The sequence below is a fragment of the Acinonyx jubatus genome, chromosome A2, assembly GCF_027475565.1.
Source record: "Acinonyx jubatus isolate Ajub_Pintada_27869175 chromosome A2, VMU_Ajub_asm_v1.0, whole genome shotgun sequence".
Taxonomy (NCBI): Eukaryota; Metazoa; Chordata; class Mammalia; order Carnivora; family Felidae; genus Acinonyx; species Acinonyx jubatus.
The window spans coordinates 13,897,906-13,919,988 of record NC_069383.1 but is presented as its reverse complement, the minus strand read 5'-3'; the positions used below and the strand labels follow the sequence as shown (position 1 = coordinate 13,919,988).

The following is a 22,083-nucleotide window of genomic DNA, read 5'->3' as shown; positions in this document are numbered from 1 at the left end:
TAGGATTATAGGAACATATTACTATTACGGTACAGCCAAAATCCTGTATTGTGTTAAAAGACTTTGCTTTATCTTTTACTATTTACCAATACAAACCTTTCACTCCAGCCAAGCCTATTTATCCGTGTCTTTTCAACAGACATTGATATTTAATCCCACCTCTGTGATCAATGCTCCCCTCCCAAACCCATCCCCAAATGAACTTTCATTCTATTCTCCCCCATTCATTCCTATCCTTTAAGACTGAACGCTCACTCTAACTTCTGAATGAAGCTTTCCCATGATTAACTCAACTGAAAGTGATCTTTCAGTGTTCACTTATGTAGTAATTATTTAACAGCTTGATTCATGTATTTTTCCCTCTGTGCCTTTGGTTTTCTTTTCAGAATGTAAATTCCACCAGAATATGAAGATTTGATTGATAAAACCATTTTAAAGGTAGTAGTATACATTACTAAAATACCTTCTTTTTTTTTTTTTTTTGAAGATTTTATTTTTAAGTAATCTCCACACCCAACATGGGGCTTGAACTCATAACCCTGAGATTAAGAGCCGCATGCTCCACCAACTGAACCAGCCAAGCATCCCTAAAATACCTTCTTAAAAATACAGAGAAGCTTTACCAGACATGTTAATCTTAAATTAGCTACTAATGGCCACAGTAAATAATCCTATTGTTGATTAGTTTAAAATAGCATATAATAAGAGAAAATTAAGTAATACAGAATAAATTTTCAAAACAGACAAAAATAGTGAGGAGGACACCTGCTATATAACGTCCACAGTGAGTCTATTTTAAAGTCGATGATAAATTTAAATTATCTGTTACCCCTAAAAACTGCTTGAGTTCACTGAGGGAAAGGGCTCTGCCTACTTTACTTCTGTTTAATCTCCAGGGCCTAGCACAGTGCCTGGCATATGGTAAGTATTCAACATGTCTGTTGAGTCAACTACAATGAAATGCATATAATATTCTAGTCAAAGTTATTTTTCTTCATTTGATACTACAGAGAAAAGATACAGGAGACTTCTGAAATTTGACAATGACCATTAGGAAACAAATTTTGCTTTAAAATGACACTTTAAAGTCTAAATGGTATAATCAAAATTATGTAATAAACAGTTAAAAATGGAAGATTTACAATGATTAAGCTTTACTTATGCTTTTACATCTTCATTTAAACTTCCTCATTCTCCCAGAGATCAAGATTTTGAAACTTTCTTCTCAGACAAAATTTTCATTTCAAACTACTGTTTATACAAAGTAACCCCTTCTCTTCCAATTCCTCTCTCATATCAGTTTACTTCCTGCATAGATTACTGCATTTTAAAGTTGTCTTGTTGTCATGACTTCTTAAACTCAATCTCACTATATCACCCGCTCTCTCTTATGTTGAAGGAAAACATGATGTCATTTATGGGTCTCATTTGCTTAAAAAGTTCTGCAGTGACAGAGAGAGGTACAGACGGAGAAAAAGGGGCCTCAATCAAATGCTTTTTCAAGATGGGGAGGCCTTGTCTCCTCTTCAGAAAGAAAGGGGAACAAATGGTGATGGTGCTCAGTGGCGGAGCTTGGTGCTTTGGTCAGAGATCTGGTATTTAATGCACAGAAAAAGTGTTGGTCTTTGAAAAGAGATTGTTTTCTTTGGAATTAAACACAACAACAAATGGGTGGTAGAAATGAACTATATGGCAGCATGATTAAGTTATAAGAGAAGATAAAGGTGTTCCTGATGGTGTCAATTTTTTCAACGAATCTGTTACAAAGAAATATAGCAAGAGTAAAGTAAATAGAAATGTAACCAGAGGGTTGAGGGGAGAAAAAAATTCTGACTGGGAAAGTACTAGATAATTAACAAGATATAAATACAAGTGCTGAGCTAGTGATATCACCCTAGTAGAAGGTGGACAATACAAATCCAACACAGGCCAAAGTCATACACAGCTGCAACCTGAAATAGCACCCCCTTATCCTTGGGTAATCCTTTACTGGTTGAGGGTAGGGAAGGGAACAAGAATAAATTAACTTTACTATAGACTATACAGAAGTCTATCCATTATTTAAAGCAGTCAAATTGGACTCCCTTCTTAACTTTTCAAAGATGTTAAGGAGAACCTTATAGGTTTATAACAGTAGCAAGAAAGAAAAAAACATGCTATAAACTAAATGAGTATCACATCTTCTTGATAGGTTTCCCTTGGGAGTTTCCTTCCTTGAAGCAAAAGTATCCACCTACAGAATCATTTAATCTGAAAGCTGGGCAAATCATCTAGCAAAATTTGTTCTCTATGCTACTTCTTTCAAGCTATTATCCAAGATTCAGGTTTTTAACATTCTTTTAAGAGCTTAATATGATGCCTCAAGAGTAAATACAATACTCTAGATTTGATCCGATCAACACAAACTAGGGCGACTCTCATCTTAATTTTCTCCTTGAACATAAGACCTGAAACCATAAAACTCCTAGGGAAAACAAAATAGGTAGCAAGGCCCTTGACATCAGTCTTGATAATCATTTTTTTTTTTTTTGATTTGACACCAAAAACAAAGGCAACAAAAGCAAAAAAACAACTGGGACTACGTCAAACGAAAAAGCTTCTGCACAGCAAACGGCACAGACCACCAACAAAATGAAAAGGCAACCTACCAAATGGGAGAAAATATTTGCAAGTCATATATCTAATAAGGGAATATCCAAAAAATATAAAGAACTTGTAGAACTCAATAGCAAAAATCCCAAACTGATTAAAAAACAGACATTTTCCCAAAGAAAACATACAGATGGCCAACAGGTACATGAAAAGGTGTCCAGCACATTCATCATCAGGGAAATGCAAATCAAAACCACAATGAGCTATCACCTCATACCTGTTAGCATGGTTATTATCAAAAAAACAAGAAACAGCATGTAGTGACAAGAATGCAGAAAAAAGGGAACTCTTTCAAGGGTACACTGTTGAAGACAATGTAAACTGGTACAGCCACTATGGAAAACAGTATGCAAGTTCCTCAGAAAAACTTAAAAATAGGATTATCATATGATCTAGTAATCCCATTTCTGGGTATATACCCAAAAGAATTTAAACCAGGCTCTCAAAGAGACATCTGCACCCTCATGTTTACTGCAGCATTCTTCACAATAGCAAAGATACAGAAACAACTTAGTGTTCATGAGTGAATAAAGAAAATGTCACACATACACACTCACACACGAGTATTATACAGCCACAAAAAAGGATATCCTGCTGTTTGCAACAACATGGATGGACCCTGAGGGCATTATCTGCAATGAAACAAGTCAGACAGGGCAATCCAAATACCATATGCTCTAACTTAGATGTGGAATCTAAAAAAACAAAACAAAATTTAATTCATCTTCATCTTCCTTATGTGGGCTAAAAAATTATATCAGCCATTATTGAGAGTATTATGGCAGCCACAGTCACTCTACAGACTTCTATTAAAATTGTATTCAGTTCCAACCCTACAGGGTTGTTCTTGCATTGCTCCTACACAACAGTTTCCCCATCCTATATTTGTAGGTGTATCTTTCTTTTCTGACCTTGGGTAAGATGTCTTATCTTGTAGACGTGGCCTATAATCTCAGCTGATTGAAATTTTAGTTTTCATTAAAAAGTAAGTTTTAAAAGATCAGTGTGCTCTTGATGCCCTCACCTAAGTTATGTGTAAACATGCTAGTCACACTCAGGAGCAGAATGAAACAAAAATCTCCTTCAGCTTAATAGCTTCGGGGATGATGATCGTTATACACTTATGAACCTAGTCCAATTCTCCATGCATTTACATCTCTTGATCCTCTCCTCAACGCCATCATGAGAATTATCACTCAAATGCCTTGCTGAAATGCAATCACTAAGGCTACATTCGCTGTAGTATTTGCCTGATTTATCGGTGTTGCCTGTTTGTAACAGTCTCAAGTGTCTCTCACTGAAGTTCACTATTCTTTTCTTGTATTTTCAACTGTTTCTAAAACCAAAGAACTGGCTTCCAAGACATTAGCATTTGAATCCCGTTTCACCAAATGGTACACAATTTCAAAAATGTTCATTAGACTTCACGTAGCAAGCTGAATCTCTCCCCAGAAACCTATGGAGGGTGTGGCAGCTGACGGGACTAATATGCATGAGGGTGGTGACAATATTTGATCCAAACAATTTCAATTACAGTGTCCCTTCTACTTTGATGCTCTCCACTCTCCTCATAACCACACTGTGCAAAGTGAGTAAGACTGAAGGGAATGAGACTCTGCTACTCCTCTGCAGTCAACAATCATTTATACTTTAAAATAATTAAAATATCAGGCTCCTGGGTGGCTCAGTCGGTTAAGCATCCAACTTTGGCTCAGGTGATGATCTCGTGTTTGTGAGTTCAAGCCCCAAGCTGGGCTCTGTGCTGACAGCTCAGAGCCTGGAGCCTGCTTCAGATTCTATGTCTCCCTCTCTCTCTGCCCCTTCCCCACTCATACTCTGTCTCTCAAAAATGAATAAATGTTAAAAAAAATTAATAAAAAAATAAAATAAAATAATTAAAATACATAAGAAGTGAAGTTCACACCTTTTCCAGCTGTGTTGTGCTCTGAGTGGCCTAAAATCCATTTTTATGTAGTTTTTGGTTTCTATCGCATTAAAAAAAAATCAAACTTATTAAGGTATAACTTGTCTACAACACAGGATGCACCCAATTTTATGTACGGTTTGAGTTTTGCCAAATATATATATACTTGTATAATGACCAGCCACAATCAACATGAAGAATATCCATCACCCCCAAAACTTTCTTCATGTATTTCTGCAATTAATAACACCCTCTTCAGCTCAGGCAACCACTGATAATGATTTCTGTCACTAGAGATTAGTTTTGCCTTTTCTAGAACATCACATAAAAAAAATCTATGGCTTCTTTTGCTCAGTATAATGATTCTAAGATTCACACACTGGCTGCATGCAGTATTACAGAGTATGGACATACCACAACCTACCCATTTAGCCCTTGGACATTTGGGTTGTTCCTGATTTTTGGCAATTATGAATAAGATACTATGAACATTCAAGTACAAGTCTCTGTTGTTGACTTATGCTTTCACTTCTTTTGGGTAAATAACTAAGACTAGGATTGCTCATGTGTTTTTTTTAACTTTAAAAGAAACTGCCAAAGTGGTTGTCCCATTTAAGATCCTTACCAGCAACACGTAAGAGTTCTAGCTGCTCTGCAACCTTGCCAATAATCGGAATGGCTGGTTTTGATGGTAAGAATTCCAGTGGGTGTGTAGTGAGTGGTGTCTTGGGAGTTTTAATTTACCTCCCCTAATGTCTACTGATGTTGGACATCTTTGCACATGTTCATTTGCCATTCTTATGCCTTTTAAATAAAGTACTCCAATCTTTTGCCCACTCTTTTTGTTGGATACTTCATCTTAACTACTGAGTTGTAAGAGTTCTTGTATGGTTTAGATACAAGTCTTTTAATGAGATAATGTATGTTACAAACATTTTCTTAAAATCTGTGGCTTATCTTTTCATTTTTAACAGTGTCTTCAAAAAGCAAAGGTTTAAATTTTGATGAAGTCCGATTTATGAATTTTTTCTTGTATGATCCTTACTTTTTGTATCCTAAGAAATCTTTGTCTTTCTTTAGGCTATAAAGATTTTCCCCAGTGTTTCTTCTAGAATGTCTAGATTTTCAACTTTTAGTCTTTAATCCATTTCAAGTTAATATTAATGTCTTGTGTTGCGTAAGGGTTAATTGTGTGTTTATTTGTTTATTTATTTATGGAAATCCATTTGTTCCAGCAATATTTGTTGACAGGACTACCTTTTCCACATGAATCACCTTGACATCTTGTTAAAAAAATCAACTGACCATAGACTTATGGATATATTTCTAGGCCTTCTATTCTGTTTGTTGATTTATATGACCATTCTTATGCCAACATCACATGGCCTTGTGGCTTTATACAAAGTTCCGAAATCTGACACTAGAAGTCCTTCAACTTTGCAAAAAATTGTCTTGACTATTCCAGCCATTGCATTTCCAAGTACATTTTATGATCAACTTGTTAATTTCTACGGAAATTAACTGATATTTTGACTGGGGTTAAAATGAAATCTACAGATCAATTTGGGAAGGAAGACATCTTAATAATATTAAATCTCCTAACCAATGAATATGATACTTCTATGTGTTTTTTGTTTCCTAGCTGGGACCTGCATTAGAAAGGGTATAATCCCCCTTGGAAAATCAAACCTTCTAAGTAAAACATTGGCCTAAAAACAGTAAGTGGGAATGTTTTATAAACATGGAATATCATGGTACTGATGGAATAGCAAAAACCCTATTACTCTTTTTAGAAGTTCATTTCAAACACAAGTCCAAAATCAGAAGCATATTTATTTTTTTTTGTAAAAGCAAGGTAACTCAGTGGAGGAAAGGGGCGTCATTTCAACAAATACTGCTGGGATATCCATACGGAGAAAAAAAAATCTTCAACCCTCATCTCATTCCAAACTCAAAAATCAATCTAGAGTAGATTTAAGACCTAAAACTAAAAGCAAAAACTGTAAAACTTCTATAAGAAAAAAATTTCTACCACCCTCATGTACACATACAGCCTTTTAAAGTTTTCAGGATATTTTTGCATCACTGCAAAAAAAACAACACTTTTTTTTGCATCACTGCAAGAAAAACAACACAACAACAACAAAAAACCACTTCGTGTTTCTCTGGGAGGCAAGCAAAACAGCAATAATTGCACTTATACTAATGGGAAAACCAGAGCCAAGAAGACGTAAGCGACATAACCAGAGGGACAGAGTGGAAAGGGCATGGGTTTTGAATTCCAACTGCATCACTTACTAGCCATATGACCTTGGGTACATTTACATAATCCCTTTCAGCTTTAGATTCCTAACCTAAAAAATGGAGGTAATAATGATTACCTTGAAGGGGTTCCTTCTAAAAAAAATTTTTTTAATGTTTATCTATTTTTGAGAGAGGGAGTATCAGTGGGGGAGGGACAGAAGAAGAGAGAGACAGAGAGAGAGAGAGGGAGAATCCAAAGCAGGCTCCATGCTGGCAGCACATAGTATGATGCGGGGCCTGAAACCAAGAACCAGGAGATCATGACCTGAGCCAAAGTAAGACACTTAACCAACTGAGCCAGCCAGGCACCTGTGAAGGGGTTTCTTCTTTCTTTTAACACGTGTTTATTGAAAGCCCACTACGTGCTAAGCAACAACTGTTCTAAGTCTTGAAGATAAAGCAGAAAAGCCCTACCTCAAGGTGCTTACATTTTAGTACAGAAGACGGAAAAGAAAAAAGATGTGTCAGTATTCTGTGAGTGGGGGGACAGGAAATGATGAGTTGGCAGGGGGTTGTGATTTTAGGGCAGGGAGGGCCTCTTTTCAAAGGACCTTTTGATGAAAGCCTGAAAGGAGGGGAGGGAGAGAGTCATGCAGATATGGGATAAGAGCATAGAAGGCAAAGGAACTAGCAAGGGCAAGGCCCCAAGGGAGCCATGTGCTTCCCAAATTCTAAGAGCGGCAAGAGGGCAAACTGGCTTGCAACAGAGGGAGCAAGAAGGAAGAGCAGTAAATGAATTGAGAGGTAATACGAAAGCAGAGAGATTGTGGTGGTGGTTACCTTGAGGAACTATTGTAAGGACTTTGGCTTTCTTTCTGAGTGAAATGTGAGACGCTGGGAGGCCAGAGGAGCAACATAACCTGAGTTAAGTCTCAAAAAAGACTCTGGGTGCTGAACAATAATAAACTGAAGGTAGGTAAGGGTGGAAGAAGAGCACTAAGCCAGCCAAGAGTTAATGGTGGCTTGAATCAGAGTGAACGGCAGAATAGGAGATGAGAATTTGTCAGATTCTAGGTATACGTTTTTCTTTTAATTTTTCAATGTTTACTTATTTTTAAATGTTTATTTTTGACAGAGAGAGAGCGAGCGAGCGAGTGCACCTGGGGGAGGGGCAGAGAGAGAGGGAGACACAGAATCCGAAGCAGGCTCCAGGCTCTGAGCTGTCAGCACAGAGGCCGACACAGGGCTTGAACTCACAGACCGCGAGATCATGACCTGAGCCGAAGTCGGCCGCTCAACCGACTGAGCCACCCAGGCGCCCCTGTTTATTTTTGAGAGAGAGCACATGAACAGGGAAGCAGCAGAGAGAGAGGGAGACAGAGAATCCAAAACGTCAGTGCACAGCCCAACGTAGGTCTGAACCCATGAATCGTGAGATCATGACCCGAGCTGAAGTCAGACGCTCAAATGACTGAGCCCCCCCAGCTGCCCCAAAAATGAAAACAGGATTTAAAAAAAAAAATTTTTTTTTAATGCTTATCTTTGAGAGAGAGAGAGAGTGTGAGCACATGTGCGAGTAGGGGAGGGGCAGAGAGAAAGGCAGACAGGAGAATCAAAGTGGGCTCTGCACTGAGAGCCCAATGCAGGGTTTGAATTCACGAGCCATGATATCGAGACCTGAGCCAAAGTCAGACACTTAACTGACTAAGCCACCCAGGCACCCCTCTAGATATACTTTAAAGACAGAGTGAACAGGAGATAATAGGCTGGGTGTATGGTGTGCCAACAAGAGAGGAGTCAAAGATAACTACAGAATGTTGACATAAGCAGCTGACAGAACAGAGTTGCCAGTTACTAAGATGAAAGGACTGTAGGAAGAGCAGGCTTGAGGAAAAAGGTCAGGTCCTCAGTAGGAGACACGCTAAACATGAGATGTCCATTAGACAGTCAAGCAATGTGGAGCAGACAGCTGGATAGGACAGTTTGGAGTTCGGAGGAAGTGAGTTGGATGGTGATGGGTATATAAGTGGTAACTGAACAGTATTTTAAGCCATGAAACTGGATAAGATCACCAAGAGAATGGAGATTCCTGGAGAGTTCCAACATTCAGCGAGGTTCAAGCGTTGAGGAAGAACTAGCTACAAAGGAGAAGTAGAAGGAAAATCAGGAGAAGGGTGCTTCTCAAATTTTAATATACATCCAAATCATTTAGGGACTTTGCTAAAATACAGTCTCTAATTCAGAAGATCTGGGGTAGCACCTAAAACTCAGCATTTCTTTTTTTAAATGTCATTTCGCGGGGCACCTGGGTGGCTCAGTCGGTTGAGCCTCCGACTTCGGCTCAGGTCATGATCTCGCGGTTCGTGAGTTCGAGCCCCGCATCGGGCTCTGTGCTGACAGCTCAGAGCCTGGAGCCTGCTTCGGATTCTGTGTCTCCCCCTCTCTCTGACCCTCCCCTGTTCATGCTCTGTCTCTGTCTCAAGAATGAATAAACATTAAAAAAAATTTTTTTTAAATGTCATTTTCACTAATACTTCTTAATGTTTATTTATTTTTGAGAGACAGAGAGAGAGACAGCATGTGAGGGGCAGAGAGGGAGACAGAATCCCAAGCAGGCTCTGCTCTGTCAGCACAGAGACTCATGGTGGGGCTTGAACTCACAAACTGTGAGATCATGACCTGAGCCTAAATCAAGAATCAGATGCTTAACCGACTGAGCCACCCAGGCACCCCTAAAACTCAGCATTTCTAAAAGGCTCCCAAGTGGTAGAGATGCTACTCAGACCAGATTCTGAGTAGCAAGGGGTTAAGGATGGGTTTCATCGGAGAAGGGTATGATCAACTGCAGAATATGTTTCTGACAGTACAAACACATGGAGACTGTAAATCTAACCACTGGACCCACTATGAAGTATTTCAGTGGAGTATTGGGACAAAATCCTGACCAGGTGGGATCCACAATAAAAGGGAAGAAGAGAAATTACAGAGTGAATATCAACAACTCTTTTGTCAAGTTTTACTGTAAAGAATAGAAAAATGAGGTGATAACTTGAGGGGGAAGCAGAATCAAGGATGGGTCCTCCATAACTTTTTATTAAGAAATTTTTAAGCATAAAGTTGAAAGAACAGTACAATAATCACCCTACAACCTCCACCTAGATTCAACAATTGTCAACATTCTGCCAAATGTGCATTATAAGGAAGATCTTCTAAGTGAAAGAAAATCCAGTAGAAAAGGAAAAGCTGAAGATGAACAGGGGAGATTTACTCCAAAGATGTCAGTGAGTAGGGGGATTAAGACGGGGATCTAGCATATGAAAAGGAAGGGTTGGCTTTCACTCCTAGTGATAAGGCAGAAAAATTGAGCATGAACATAGGCGGGTGGGCAGATGTGGTAGGTGCTTCTAATTTTCTCAATGAAATCACAGGCAAGGAAATCAGCTGACTGTTCTGGGAGAGGTGTTGAAGGTTTGAGGATAGAGAAGGTAAGACACCCTCTAGGAGAAAGGAAGAACGAACAATCTTAAAAAAAAGTATGGCTGCTGTATTACATTAAGAGCCCACTTGAGGTGTTGAAAAGACTAAGCTGGAGAAGCAGCAACGTGTAAAGGAATATACTCTGACACCAATGTGTCAGCGCCAGGTTACTTGATCTCTCTAAACCCTAGTTTCTTTATAAGTAAATGGGGATAATAGGATATACCTCACAGGGCTATTGAGGATTACATGAAGTAGCATATATAAGTACCCAGAACAAAGTCTGGCACATAGTAAGTACTTGCTAAACACATTACTGCATATATAAAAAACCAGAGAATGTAGCTGGTATAAAAAACAGAAGGAGAGGGTAAGTTACTAGTATGTAGCAGAGGTGGGGTTAAAACATAGTATTTACTGATCAAGAAAGATATTTAAAATAAGAATGAAAAAAGGTAAAACCAGTGCGAGTCCATACTTGGAACAACAACATAACTCACTGTGTATACTATTAAGTACCAAATTCTGAAAGGACACACAACACACATCAGAATATTAATGGTGATTATCTCTAGGCGGATTACTGGTGCTGACTGATGTTCACATTTCCTGGGTGTTCTCCAGTGACTATGTATTCCCTATAATAACTTTTATTTTGAAATTAAGAACTGCACCAAAGGCAATCACTGCAGCAATCACTCATATTTCTCACCATAATTAATTCTGTTAAAAATTTTCCACATTGGCCTCCCGGTTTTCACAGTTCATAAAACTTATGAAAGTAAAACACAACTATGGAGTCTTTTGTTTTAAATTAAAAGACAGAAATAATCAACGTGTTATAGATAAGACAACTGCTCTTCTCTCCCTGATAGCTGTCCCCATGCCAATCCCTTCCACCATTCTTGCAAACCACTACTCAATCTGGTGTGTGTCTGCTAATCCTTATTTTAATACTTTTGCATACTTATGTACACCTCTCTTAAAAAAAAAAACAACCCACATATAAAAATGTTTTGTTTTTAAAATTTCAAGTGGTCTCGTGCTATAGCTTTTCTCACCTGATACTGTGTCTTAAAGCTAATGCTGATACGTAATTCATTTCTGCTGTGTATTATTCTCCTGCACAGAGGTGCCAATATTCTATTTATCCAAGTCCTCTGATGGACATTTAAATTTATAATTTTTCACTGTTATATATTTTCCTGCAATACATCTCTCCCCATATAAACCTTTTATGGAACAAAAGCTGGCATCTCTCGGGGCAGGTCAGGTACTCTCCATTTTATCAGACCTTCTGGAGCACACCAGGGGGGGCCGGTTGCATCAGGTGCCCGTAAGCAATTCCCCTCATCTTTCTCAACACGCAATTCTGTCTGAATTCAGGTATTCTGCTAATCCCAGTGGGTGAAAAATAGTACTTGTTTTAGTTTTTATTTTTCTGATTACCAGTACCCTCTTTTGTATCATTGTTCTTATCCACTGGAAAATCATGCTCACTATAATTAAATATTCTTTGACCAACTGGAATTATTTTCAGTCACTGATACACGTTCACCTCTTTTCAGCTTTAATTCATCCTTCCATCTTTTTTTTAACTAGGTTTATTATCTTTTTTTAATTTTATTTTTAAAAATTTACATCCAAATTGGTTAGCATATAGTACAACAGTGATTTCAGGAGCAGATGCCTTAGTGCCCCTCACCCATTTAGCCCATCCCCCCTCCCACAACCCCTCCAGTAACCCTGTTCGTTCTCCATATTTATGAGTCTCTTCTGTTTCGTCCCCCTCCCTGTTTTTATATTATTTTTGTTTCCCTTCCCTTATGTTCACCTGTTTTGTCTCTTAAAGTCCTCATATGAGTGAAGTCATATGATTTTTGTCTTTCTTTAATTTCAATTAGCATAATCCCCTCCAGTTCCATCCATGTAGTTGCAAATGGCAAGATTTCATTCTTTTTGATTGCTGAGTAATACTCCGTTGTACATATATATACCACATCTTCTTTATCCATCCATCCACCGATGGGACATTTGGGCTCTTGCCATACTTTGGCTATTGTTGAAAGTGGTGCTATAAACTTGGGGGTGCATGTGTCCCTTCGAAACAGCACACCTGTATCCCATGGGTAAATGCCTAGTAGTGCAATTGCTGGGTCGTAGGGTAGTTCTATTTTTAGTTTCTTGAGGAACCTCCACACTGTTTTCCAGAGTGGCTGCACCAGCTTGCATTCCCAAAACTAGGTTTGTTTTTAAGTAAAGAGGCATACTTTTCATTATTTTTTAAAAAAGTAAATCGTGAGGCTTTATCCCCAAATTACTTTTAATTATCTTTATTCAGATTATAACACTTCTGTGGGTATAATAACAGACCACAACTTTCTCTTGATTTAACACCTAGTAAATTTTCTGATAAAGTTAAATGAAAAGTTATACAATAAATATTATACTGAAATTAAAAGTCCTGCAAGGAAATGGCATGACAGATTGATCATTCGTGAAATTTCTTTAGTAACAACATTTTTAAAATACCTTGGCCCTACGTCAGGCTCTGGGCTGATGGCTCAGAGCCTGGAGCCTGTTTCCGATTCTGTGTCTCCCTCTCTCTCTGCCCCTCCCCCGTTCATGCTCTGTCTCTCTCTATCCCAAAAATAAATAAACGTTGAAAAAAAAATTTTTTTTTAAAATACCTTGGCCCTAAGGTCAATGACTGTCAGGTGAGAAGATGATAAACATACTATACTAGCCCTGATTCGGGAGGAATGAGACTTTCCTTATCTACCATTACAACAACTCTGCTCTCTTCAGGTAAACCTAGCAATCAGAAATGATCCTTCATTGAGGAAAGGAGACAAAATCACACAGGAAAAATGTCACCCATCTGCTTATATTCTGTAATCCAATGAAGGGGACACATTTGAAAGTCCTAATGATTCATTTTCCTAATTACTAACGGTTTTATCCTATGAATGACTACAACCCCAGCACCTTGTATCCTTATTCTGCTTATACTCTCTGACTTCAAAATACATTTTGTGTGAGCAGTGGCTGACTGTATACTTTCAAATTGGGAAGGAGTTAGGGGAAAATAATACATTTCAGAAAGTATTCAGAAAAGATCAACAACATCTGGAAAACATTCAGGTGGCAGACTATTTTGAAACGGGGGCTTTGCAAAAGTACACTATTAGGTGGCTCTTTAAATAGACTATGGGCTTATCGGTTAGCTACATCTAGCTTGCTCTGTCCTTTGTGAAATGATGGTGGAGGACAGGGAAGGAGGAATCAGACATTTAAAAGTTTAAATAAGTACAAAGCATATAATTTGTGCTGGGCTACAATATCAACATTTTAACACTGCCGTTGTTGTTATTATCCAAATGTTCCTAACAAAGCATCTATTCTTGCTTCATGAATAAAAAATCTTCTTTCATCTCTGAGGAAACTGGTAGGTATTCGGGGGAGAGAGGTGTCTCTTCTCCTTGCCTTGTGTTTGTTTGTTTATTCCTTGTTGCCTCTTTAACTTCGTTTGTTTTGGTCTCTGTCATTGGCATCCCACCCTTTACCTCTGACATTTGATGATCCAGAGACAATTTGTCTTACTCAGACTAAATGAAGGTTCAAAAAACTGTCTGGAAGGTTTGAGCATATGGATGGGCTTCCTGTTTTTTAACTTCCTTGTGTAGTGATCTAAGTGGAATCCCTGATGTCCCTACCTTTTGGGTCTTTTCTCTCGGTTGATAAGATTCCTCAGAGAAGACTCTCCCATCTCCTGCCTAAAGGGGAAGGTTTGGCTGCCAGCATTTGGCTGGGAATCTTTGAAAACAGAGTGCTGGGGAACTCTCCATTCATCCTTCTGGAAACAGTCACTCAACCCTCTGTTTCTGACAAAATCTCCATGCCCATGTCCCCAGTCCAGATATAATTGATCTTCCTCTCTCCAGAGAATATAAAAGTCTACAGTAGGGCAGGGAGGGGGCAGTCACCCAGCGACCCAGAGCAGGATGCAGGATTTAGAGAAGATTTGCAGATATGCTCTTTCGTGCTCTTTACGTATCTCCCCTCTTCTGAAGGCAGCCGGCACTGCCAATTCCTGACACTTTTGAGGAACCTGTGGTGTCAGGTTGGCCTTTATTTCCCCAATGCCAACTAAGGCTTTAGCTTTTTTTAGGTATATTAATTCCATTACCACTTCATCTGCTTTCTGGCTTTCAAAATGTTGTTATTGTTTCCTTCCTGTTATCTCTGTCCTTATGTGTTCATGCTTAAAAAAAAAAATTCCTTGATTGTAGTTTTAGTGGCGTTTCAAAACACAGCAAAACTTTGTCACCTTAACTTGAAACCCACATCTGCCAAAGCCGTTAGAAACTAAAGATGTGTTAATACATTTAACCAGGTGCATGTTACTGTCTTATAAAGAACAGAAAGAAAAAATAGGAACTGTATCTTCTTTGGTTCATTTAAAGCTGGTAATAAACTCTTGCTAGAGGGCTTAAAGTTTACAGTTAAAAAAAAGTTTATTTTGAGAGAGAGAGAATCTCAAGCAAGCTTTGGGCTGTCACCCGATATGGAGCTCGATCGAACGACCCTGGGATCGTGACCTAATCCAAAATCAAGAGTCGGATGCTCAACCAACCGAGCTACCCAGACACCCCTAAAATTTACTATTAATACTTTTTTAGCTATTAAAATCTATGATAAATTTATAGAATGATCTGAATTCATAACTAGGTATACTCATTATATAGTCAGAGTTACCTAAAAATATAACCAAAGTGTTTTGGAATAGACAGATGCAAAGGTTTATGCTTACAGAACCCAAACTGTAAAGTGATGGGATCATATTGTGCCTCTTCACTGACTATTCCCCAGACTACAGAACTATTGCAATTTGATAATGTTCTCTCTATTGTACTTCTTGTCTTTATTGATAGTGGCATTCCACTGCCCCATCACTGTTCCTGTTTTTTTAATGTTTATTTATTTATTCTGAGAGAGAGAGAGAGAGAGCGAGGGAGAGAAAGACAGAGATAGAGCGCGCAGGCACGTATGCACACGAGTAGGGGAGGGACAGAGAGAGGGGGAGAAAGAGAATCCCAAGTAGGCTCTGCACCATCAGCACAATGCCTGATGCGGGACTCAAACTCACAAACCGTGAGACCATGACCTGAGCTGAAACCAAGAGTCAGATGCTTAACTGACTGAGACACCCAGATGCCCTACCCATCACTGTTTCTAAAAACAATTTTTAGTACTATTCTTTGCTGCCTCTGTTTATAGCAAAAGCATTTCCCCTTATTCTTTTGTTATTCTCTTTGACCATTTTCTCTTTCCTTGACACTTCTGTTTTGATATGCTTCTCTCTCTTCCAAAAGGTAAACCAGCAATAATATGCAGTTATGTGTAATCATTCTTTCATTTTGTGTGTGTGTATGTAACAGATATGTAGTGAGTACTTATCATAGGCCAGGCCCTGTTCTAGGCATTAGGGATAAAACAATGAACAAAATAAAGCCCCTCATCTCATACAGCTTATATTCTAGTGGGCGTGACAGACAAAAAACAAATATGTCTGATACAGCTGAGTCTCAAAAACAAAAGGATAGGGATACAGAAAGTATCATCGGTGGGGTAGGAATCTTAGTTACATAAGATGATGAGTGAGAGAAGCCTTCTTTTAAAAGGTAACATTTAAACAGAGACCTAAGGGAGAAGCTCTATGGATATTTGCGGAATGAGTATCCCAAAGAGAAAAATAACCAGTACAAAGGCTGAGGAGGGAAGATGCTTGGCTTGAAGAAACAGCAAAGAGACTGGTGGGATGGGAGCAGAATAAGCTTTGTTTTCTTACCAATGTTTACTACTTTTGCCACGGTTTACTCTTTCCAAGAGTTTAATATACCTTTCAGATTTGAACAGATTCAGATTCTAACTTATATGAAAGGCTGACATTGTTTGAAGTCTAGTGGATAAGTGGGAATGTTACTGAAGAGGTAATCATTTGCTGCAATAAGCATTCTGGCTGACCACAGGCTTGTAAACAATGTAAATTACTTAAATTACTTAGATATATTACTTAGTCTTGAGACAGGGAGGGTGATAGTTCAGTGGGAAGATTTAAGAGCCCAATCTGATTTTCAGTCCTGGTCCTACACTTACACACTAAGTGACCTTGAGTCAGAGCTCTAGGTACTGGTACTTATATACACTTTTACTCTTTTATTCTAATTTTAAAATGTAAAAGTAGCATAGTGAATATGGGGAAAGAATAATGGCTTGGGAGTCAGATTCTGAGTCAAACACCTCTGCTGCTATTTATTAAATGTGCAGCTATAGACATCACTTAAAAGCCTGAGTTTCCTGACCTTTAAAAGCAAAAAAAAAAACAAAAAAAAAACCTACTTTATAGCACTATAAAGATTAAATGACATAATAAAAGCCATTTGTGTACTATAAAATATAAGATACATACATATTTTTAAACTACCCATAGAGCTTTTAAACTTGTATTCTACTAACTTAAAATTTTTCATCTAAGTACTTTCAAAATTCATTCTTAATTTTTACCTTTTGATTTCCTTCTTCATTTGTACTTAAGAGCTGCATGCAAAATTTAACCCTCCCAGTTGGTTCCCTATTTTGACCGATGATAAATTCTATTTAAGCAACATTTTATCTTTTAAATTACATAGCAAAATTCAACAGATATGAACAACTCAACTTGGAATCCTTAAAAAAGCATCAGAATGCAGATTTTCATTTTATTTTATTTCACTCAGATGACATTTTGTAATAAAAAATATGGGTACATGGAGAAAATAATTTGAAAGGATAACTTAATTATTTTGTATACTTCAGTAACTGTTAAAGACTTTTTTGTAGACTTTCTTGGTTTTTTGGCCTATTTTGTTTTGTTAACCTTCAATACTAAATCATTGCATGCTAAACATAAAATTGCAGTCACGTATTTGTTATCAAATATTTGATATATGTTTTTGAAGACTATACTAAAGATATACAAGAGAGACATTTTATTTCTTAATATCATATTTTTAGCCATTAGTTAAAAGTGTTCCTATGTTACTAGACAGTAATTCAAAAGCAACCCAAAAGAATATTAGCTAAAACCTTTAAAATACCATCAGTGGTTTTCAAAAACAATTTACAAGAGATTTAACAGAATGGAACTTACTCCATGCCCTGCGCAGTCTGCCGAGCAATATCTATCAGCTTGATCATCTCGAATTTGGTCTCGATGATGTGGAGATGGTGGTATAAGCTGGAGCCCTCACACCACTGGGTGACAATAGCCAGCTGGGGCTTTGTTGAATAGCCCATGAAGAGCAGGATGTTCACATGCCGAGTTTTCCTGTAAAAGGAAGTATGTTAGTAAATAGTAAATGTCGATAAACTTCAGCAAATCTTAAAAAAGTGGACCAAAGCAGTCTGATTATCAGGAAGAACATAAGGAAGGATAAGTTTAGAAATTATTTTAGGAATTGTCTAGTGTAATATCCTACCCCTTGCAGAAAGATCTTAGGTTTTAATATACTTCACAACAGGCAACTGAAGTTGCTTAAATACCTTCAATTGTGCAAAGCTCTTCACTGAGACTGCAGCTTCTTTTTTCACCCTTACCCCCCTTTTGAAAGTGGTTCTAGTATTAAAAAGTTCTTTGGGGTTGAGAAAAAACTATTTCCCTACAACTTCCGCCACTGGCCGTCCTGTTCTGCTCTCTGGAATAAAACAAAGTCTGTACCTTCTTGAACATAATAGCCTTCTGTGGACCCAAATATACTCAGTTCTATTGACTGTTTTCCCCTTGTTACAGTTTCAGAACCCTCCTCATCTAAGTTGTCCCTGCCTGGATATTCTCTAGTTTGTTAATGTTCCTCAAGTCCCAGGGCTTGACACAATCTTTAAATGTGTTCTGATAAATTTAGAATTTTGAGAGTATTATTTCCATAAGTGGAAATAGGATTTTTCATGATCAGAACACTGTATTTCCATTAATTCACCTTAGGACTAATTTTCCTATCAGTTATACCATATAATATTGTACACCACTTAAACAATACGGTTAAAGACATAGTATACTCAAACTCTGTCTTATCCACTTTTAGTAAACCTGTAAAGCCAACAGTGGCTATCACTGGAAAATAGAAGATAAAGATAACTTCTCTGGAAAACAGTAATGCACACAGGCTCACCTGAGTACTCCTACTTCATTTTTGAAGGCCTGTAACTGCTGAGGTGTGGGTGCTGTCACATTCAACATTTTCACTGCCACATCACCTAAAAAAAAAGTTGTCATTCTAAATGTCATTCCAATTTTTTAAACTTTAAAAAAAAAAAAAAAATATATATATATATATATATATATATATAAATATAAACCTCTTGGATATTTTCACCAATTACCATGGCCTTAAATCCATACCATTATTAAATTGCAAATAAATGAGATCTTAATTTCTAAAATGTATTAATTTTCTAAGGATAAAAACTAAATGAACAATGACACTCCTATACTAGTATTTCAAAATACCACCTCCCCCCCAATAGCCAATGTTGTATTTCCCCTAGAAATGTAGTTTAACCAAGTAAGTACCCATGGTATTTTCCTGATTAATTAACAATACTAAACCAAATGCTTTTATTATCTGAATGTTAAAACAAACTATTGATGACAGGCCCAATGAAGCTTGGCTGAAATAGAAAACTGCAGAGCTTCTTTATCAGAGTAGTTAACATGGTTTTCAAATCCAAGGATCACTTGCTTTTGCTCAGGAAGATTAAAAAAATAATTTTATGTGAAACAGAATTCTTACACATCGCCAGTGGGTGTGTAAAATGGTGCAAGCACTTAAAACACTTTTGGCAGCATCTACTAAAACTGAACATATGTATATCCAGTGGTCCCACAATTCTTTCCTAAGTATATACCCAGCAAAAATGGAACATATGTTCTCCAAACAACACGTACTAAGAATATTCACAGCAGCAGCATTCGTAATAGCCCCAAACTGGACACTATTCAAATGTTCATCACACAGTAGAGATTGGAAAAGAAATCATGTTAGAGTCACACAATGAATACTATTCAGAGAATGAATGACCTATAACCACATACAATAATACAGACGAATCTTGTACTTTTTTGCAGGTTTATTATACTTTGATATAATTATGGATTCTTCCTGATTATCAAAGTAATACCGTGCTCATAGTGAAAAACATTTTGAAAACAAAGAAAAAAAGTAAAATCTCCTATAATCATGTCACTCAGAAGTGATCATTGTTAACACACTGATATATAAACTTATTAGGCTTTTATAGGTATGCAGTGTGAATATTTACGAATACATATGGAAAAAAATCACCTAAAAAGATATACACTAAAATGCTGACAGTCGTTTTAAAAGTTTACGTTATATGTATATTTCTAGGCAGCACCATAGTATAGGATATTATACATGCTGTTCTGTAAAATTTAATATACCACACATACCTTTCTGTATCAATAAATATAGATCTACCACACTATCTCATGTCTATATAATCACATATGAAGGTTATCAATTTATCCAGTCCTCTGTTAATGAGCACGTAACTTTATTTCCATTTTCTCATTAAGTCTCTAATGAATATATTTGCACACACATCTGTTTGTTTCTGCCCAATGAGTTGTAGTTCTACAAATGGAATTGTTGGCTCAACACACATATTGACAAACTGCCCCCCAGAAAATCTGTAGCAATTTATTCTCCCTCCAGCAGTGTTACAATCACAGCTCTAAACATGGCCAATTAAAAAAAAAAAACAAACACAAAAACAAAAAAAACCTATCTGTTCACTTGAGAGGCAAATAATGATTTCTAGCTTTTGAATTTGCAATTCTTTGATAATTAGTGAGGCTAAACATTTCTATATGCTCCCTGGTTATTTCTTCCTTTGGTAAGTACAATTTTAATGTTTACCTGTGATTTATAACACAAATAAAACTATCAGCAAAAAGACTTCCAAAAGAAAAAAAATCTTGGGGCGTAACTCACCCGGGAATTGTCATCTTTAAAAATTATTACTGTAATGATAGGAGTCCTCCTTGCTGTGAATTGTTTTTATTTCCCATAATTTTTGTTAACCCTTTCTTTGGAGGACTCTTTAATCTGACCTATTTGCTATGATGCTATTTGCTTAGTGATTCAAACAGTGCATATTCCCTTTGATTTTTTTAAATCACAGTTATGACATGTAACTTGTATGTCACTGTATTACATACGTACCATGCCACTTTCCCTTGTAGACTGTCCCAAATGACCCGGATCCAATTCTCTGTCCCACTGTGATCTGCCCATCAGGAATCTCCCAATCATCACTTGAATCCCTTCTACCAAGTGTTTTCTTCATAAAAATAGCACAAAAGTCAAGCCAAAGCAAACAAAAAAGGAAGAGAGCAAAAATCAGTGTGTGGGAATGCTTTAAGCAAAAAACTATCAGCTTTTAAATTTACTTTGTTAAGGGAATTGTGTGTCACATACTGACATATCATACATCACCATATATCATATAATCTAAAAGGTGACATTACATTTAGCTAGCTTATAAAACAAAAGAGCTTAGAGACCAGAAGATCTCATATATTCTCACCATTCGATTCCTATCTTCTGAGGATGAAGAAGATTTCCTTTCCCGCTGAGGCCCTGGAGATTTCTGTAATGCTTTTACATTAGTGAGAGAGCCCGGCAATGAGGCAGGGGGGGTGGCAGACAAGCCTGTGGTTGATCCTAAATTAGTGAAATGAAAAATGTACCTATTAAAGGAGGATTGAGTATGTTAATTTACTGGGGGAAGAGGGTAGGGAGAGATTTAGACTTCTTTTCAAAATGTATGTTTAAAGGCACATCTTTTGGAAATGATAGGACAAAAAAGGGCCTCATTTGGTGATCTGCACTGTAATTTCTTTTAGTTTTCTGGTCAATTTAATGACTTTTAAAACACCTGATTTCAGATACATACTTTGCTTATTGGTGTAGAGTCTGGAAGAAAAATAATCTTTCTAAAGTAAGAGATCAATACTAAAACAATACTCCCAAGTCTTTGTTTGATTTAAAAAAGTAAAATCAATTTAAAAGCTTATAGAAAAAATAAACTTATAACTATTTTATGTTACCTGAACAGCCAATCAATATAAAAACAGATGGAAACTCCCAAATGGGAACATATAATAATGGCCTTAATGTTAAAAATATCTGGCTCTATCATATTAGCCACGAGAACTTTAAAAATCCTATACTGTTTAAGAGTTAGAAATATCGGTCAGTTCAGTGGTTCCTGGATTCCTATTCTACCAAAGACTACTTGTTACCTGTATAACAAAGTTAATACAAACAAAGCCAAACAGGTTTCTCAAGACTTTCTGAAAAATCTCTACAGGTATAAAGTGAGAGAAAAGTTAAGTGCTATGGCCTCTTGGCCAAGCTGCTACAAGTGGAAATATTCTAGGAGTCAAGTGAGTCCAGTGGATACACTGAAAGTAGACTCAGTAGGCAGGGCTGCATACTTTTCTAAACACCGACTGAGCACAACTCCTAGATTCACCTAGCCGGTTTAGAGGGGTTCAGGGCAATGACTCCTAGTGGTGTCTGAATACAGTTAAGGAGAAGTGAGATGTCCAGTAATATTTGCATCTGCAAATATGCAGAACAAAAAGACCTCGAAAGAATTTTTTCTTTTATAAGATTACTATTTGGGGGTAGGGAGAATAGCAATGTCTACATTTAAAT

At 37.2% G+C, this 22,083-nt stretch overlaps 1 protein-coding gene across 5 annotated transcripts in view; it reads right to left on the bottom strand.

Moving 5' to 3' along the window:
- The window catches only part of BRAF (B-Raf proto-oncogene, serine/threonine kinase), a 161,614-nt gene that overhangs the window by 22,306 nt on the left and 117,225 nt on the right, over positions 1-22,083 (bottom strand). For all 5 annotated transcript variants that reach the window (XM_027075614.2, XM_027075615.2, XM_027075616.2 and 2 more), the window contains 4 exons: positions 20,948-21,084; positions 20,584-20,701; positions 18,508-18,592; positions 17,490-17,666 (listed from right to left, as the gene is read on the bottom strand). In XM_027075614.2, the coding sequence (XP_026931415.1) occupies positions 17,490-17,666; positions 18,508-18,592; positions 20,584-20,701; positions 20,948-21,084 (517 nt within the window). The remainder of the gene's footprint in view (positions 1-17,489; positions 17,667-18,507; positions 18,593-20,583; positions 20,702-20,947; positions 21,085-22,083) is intronic.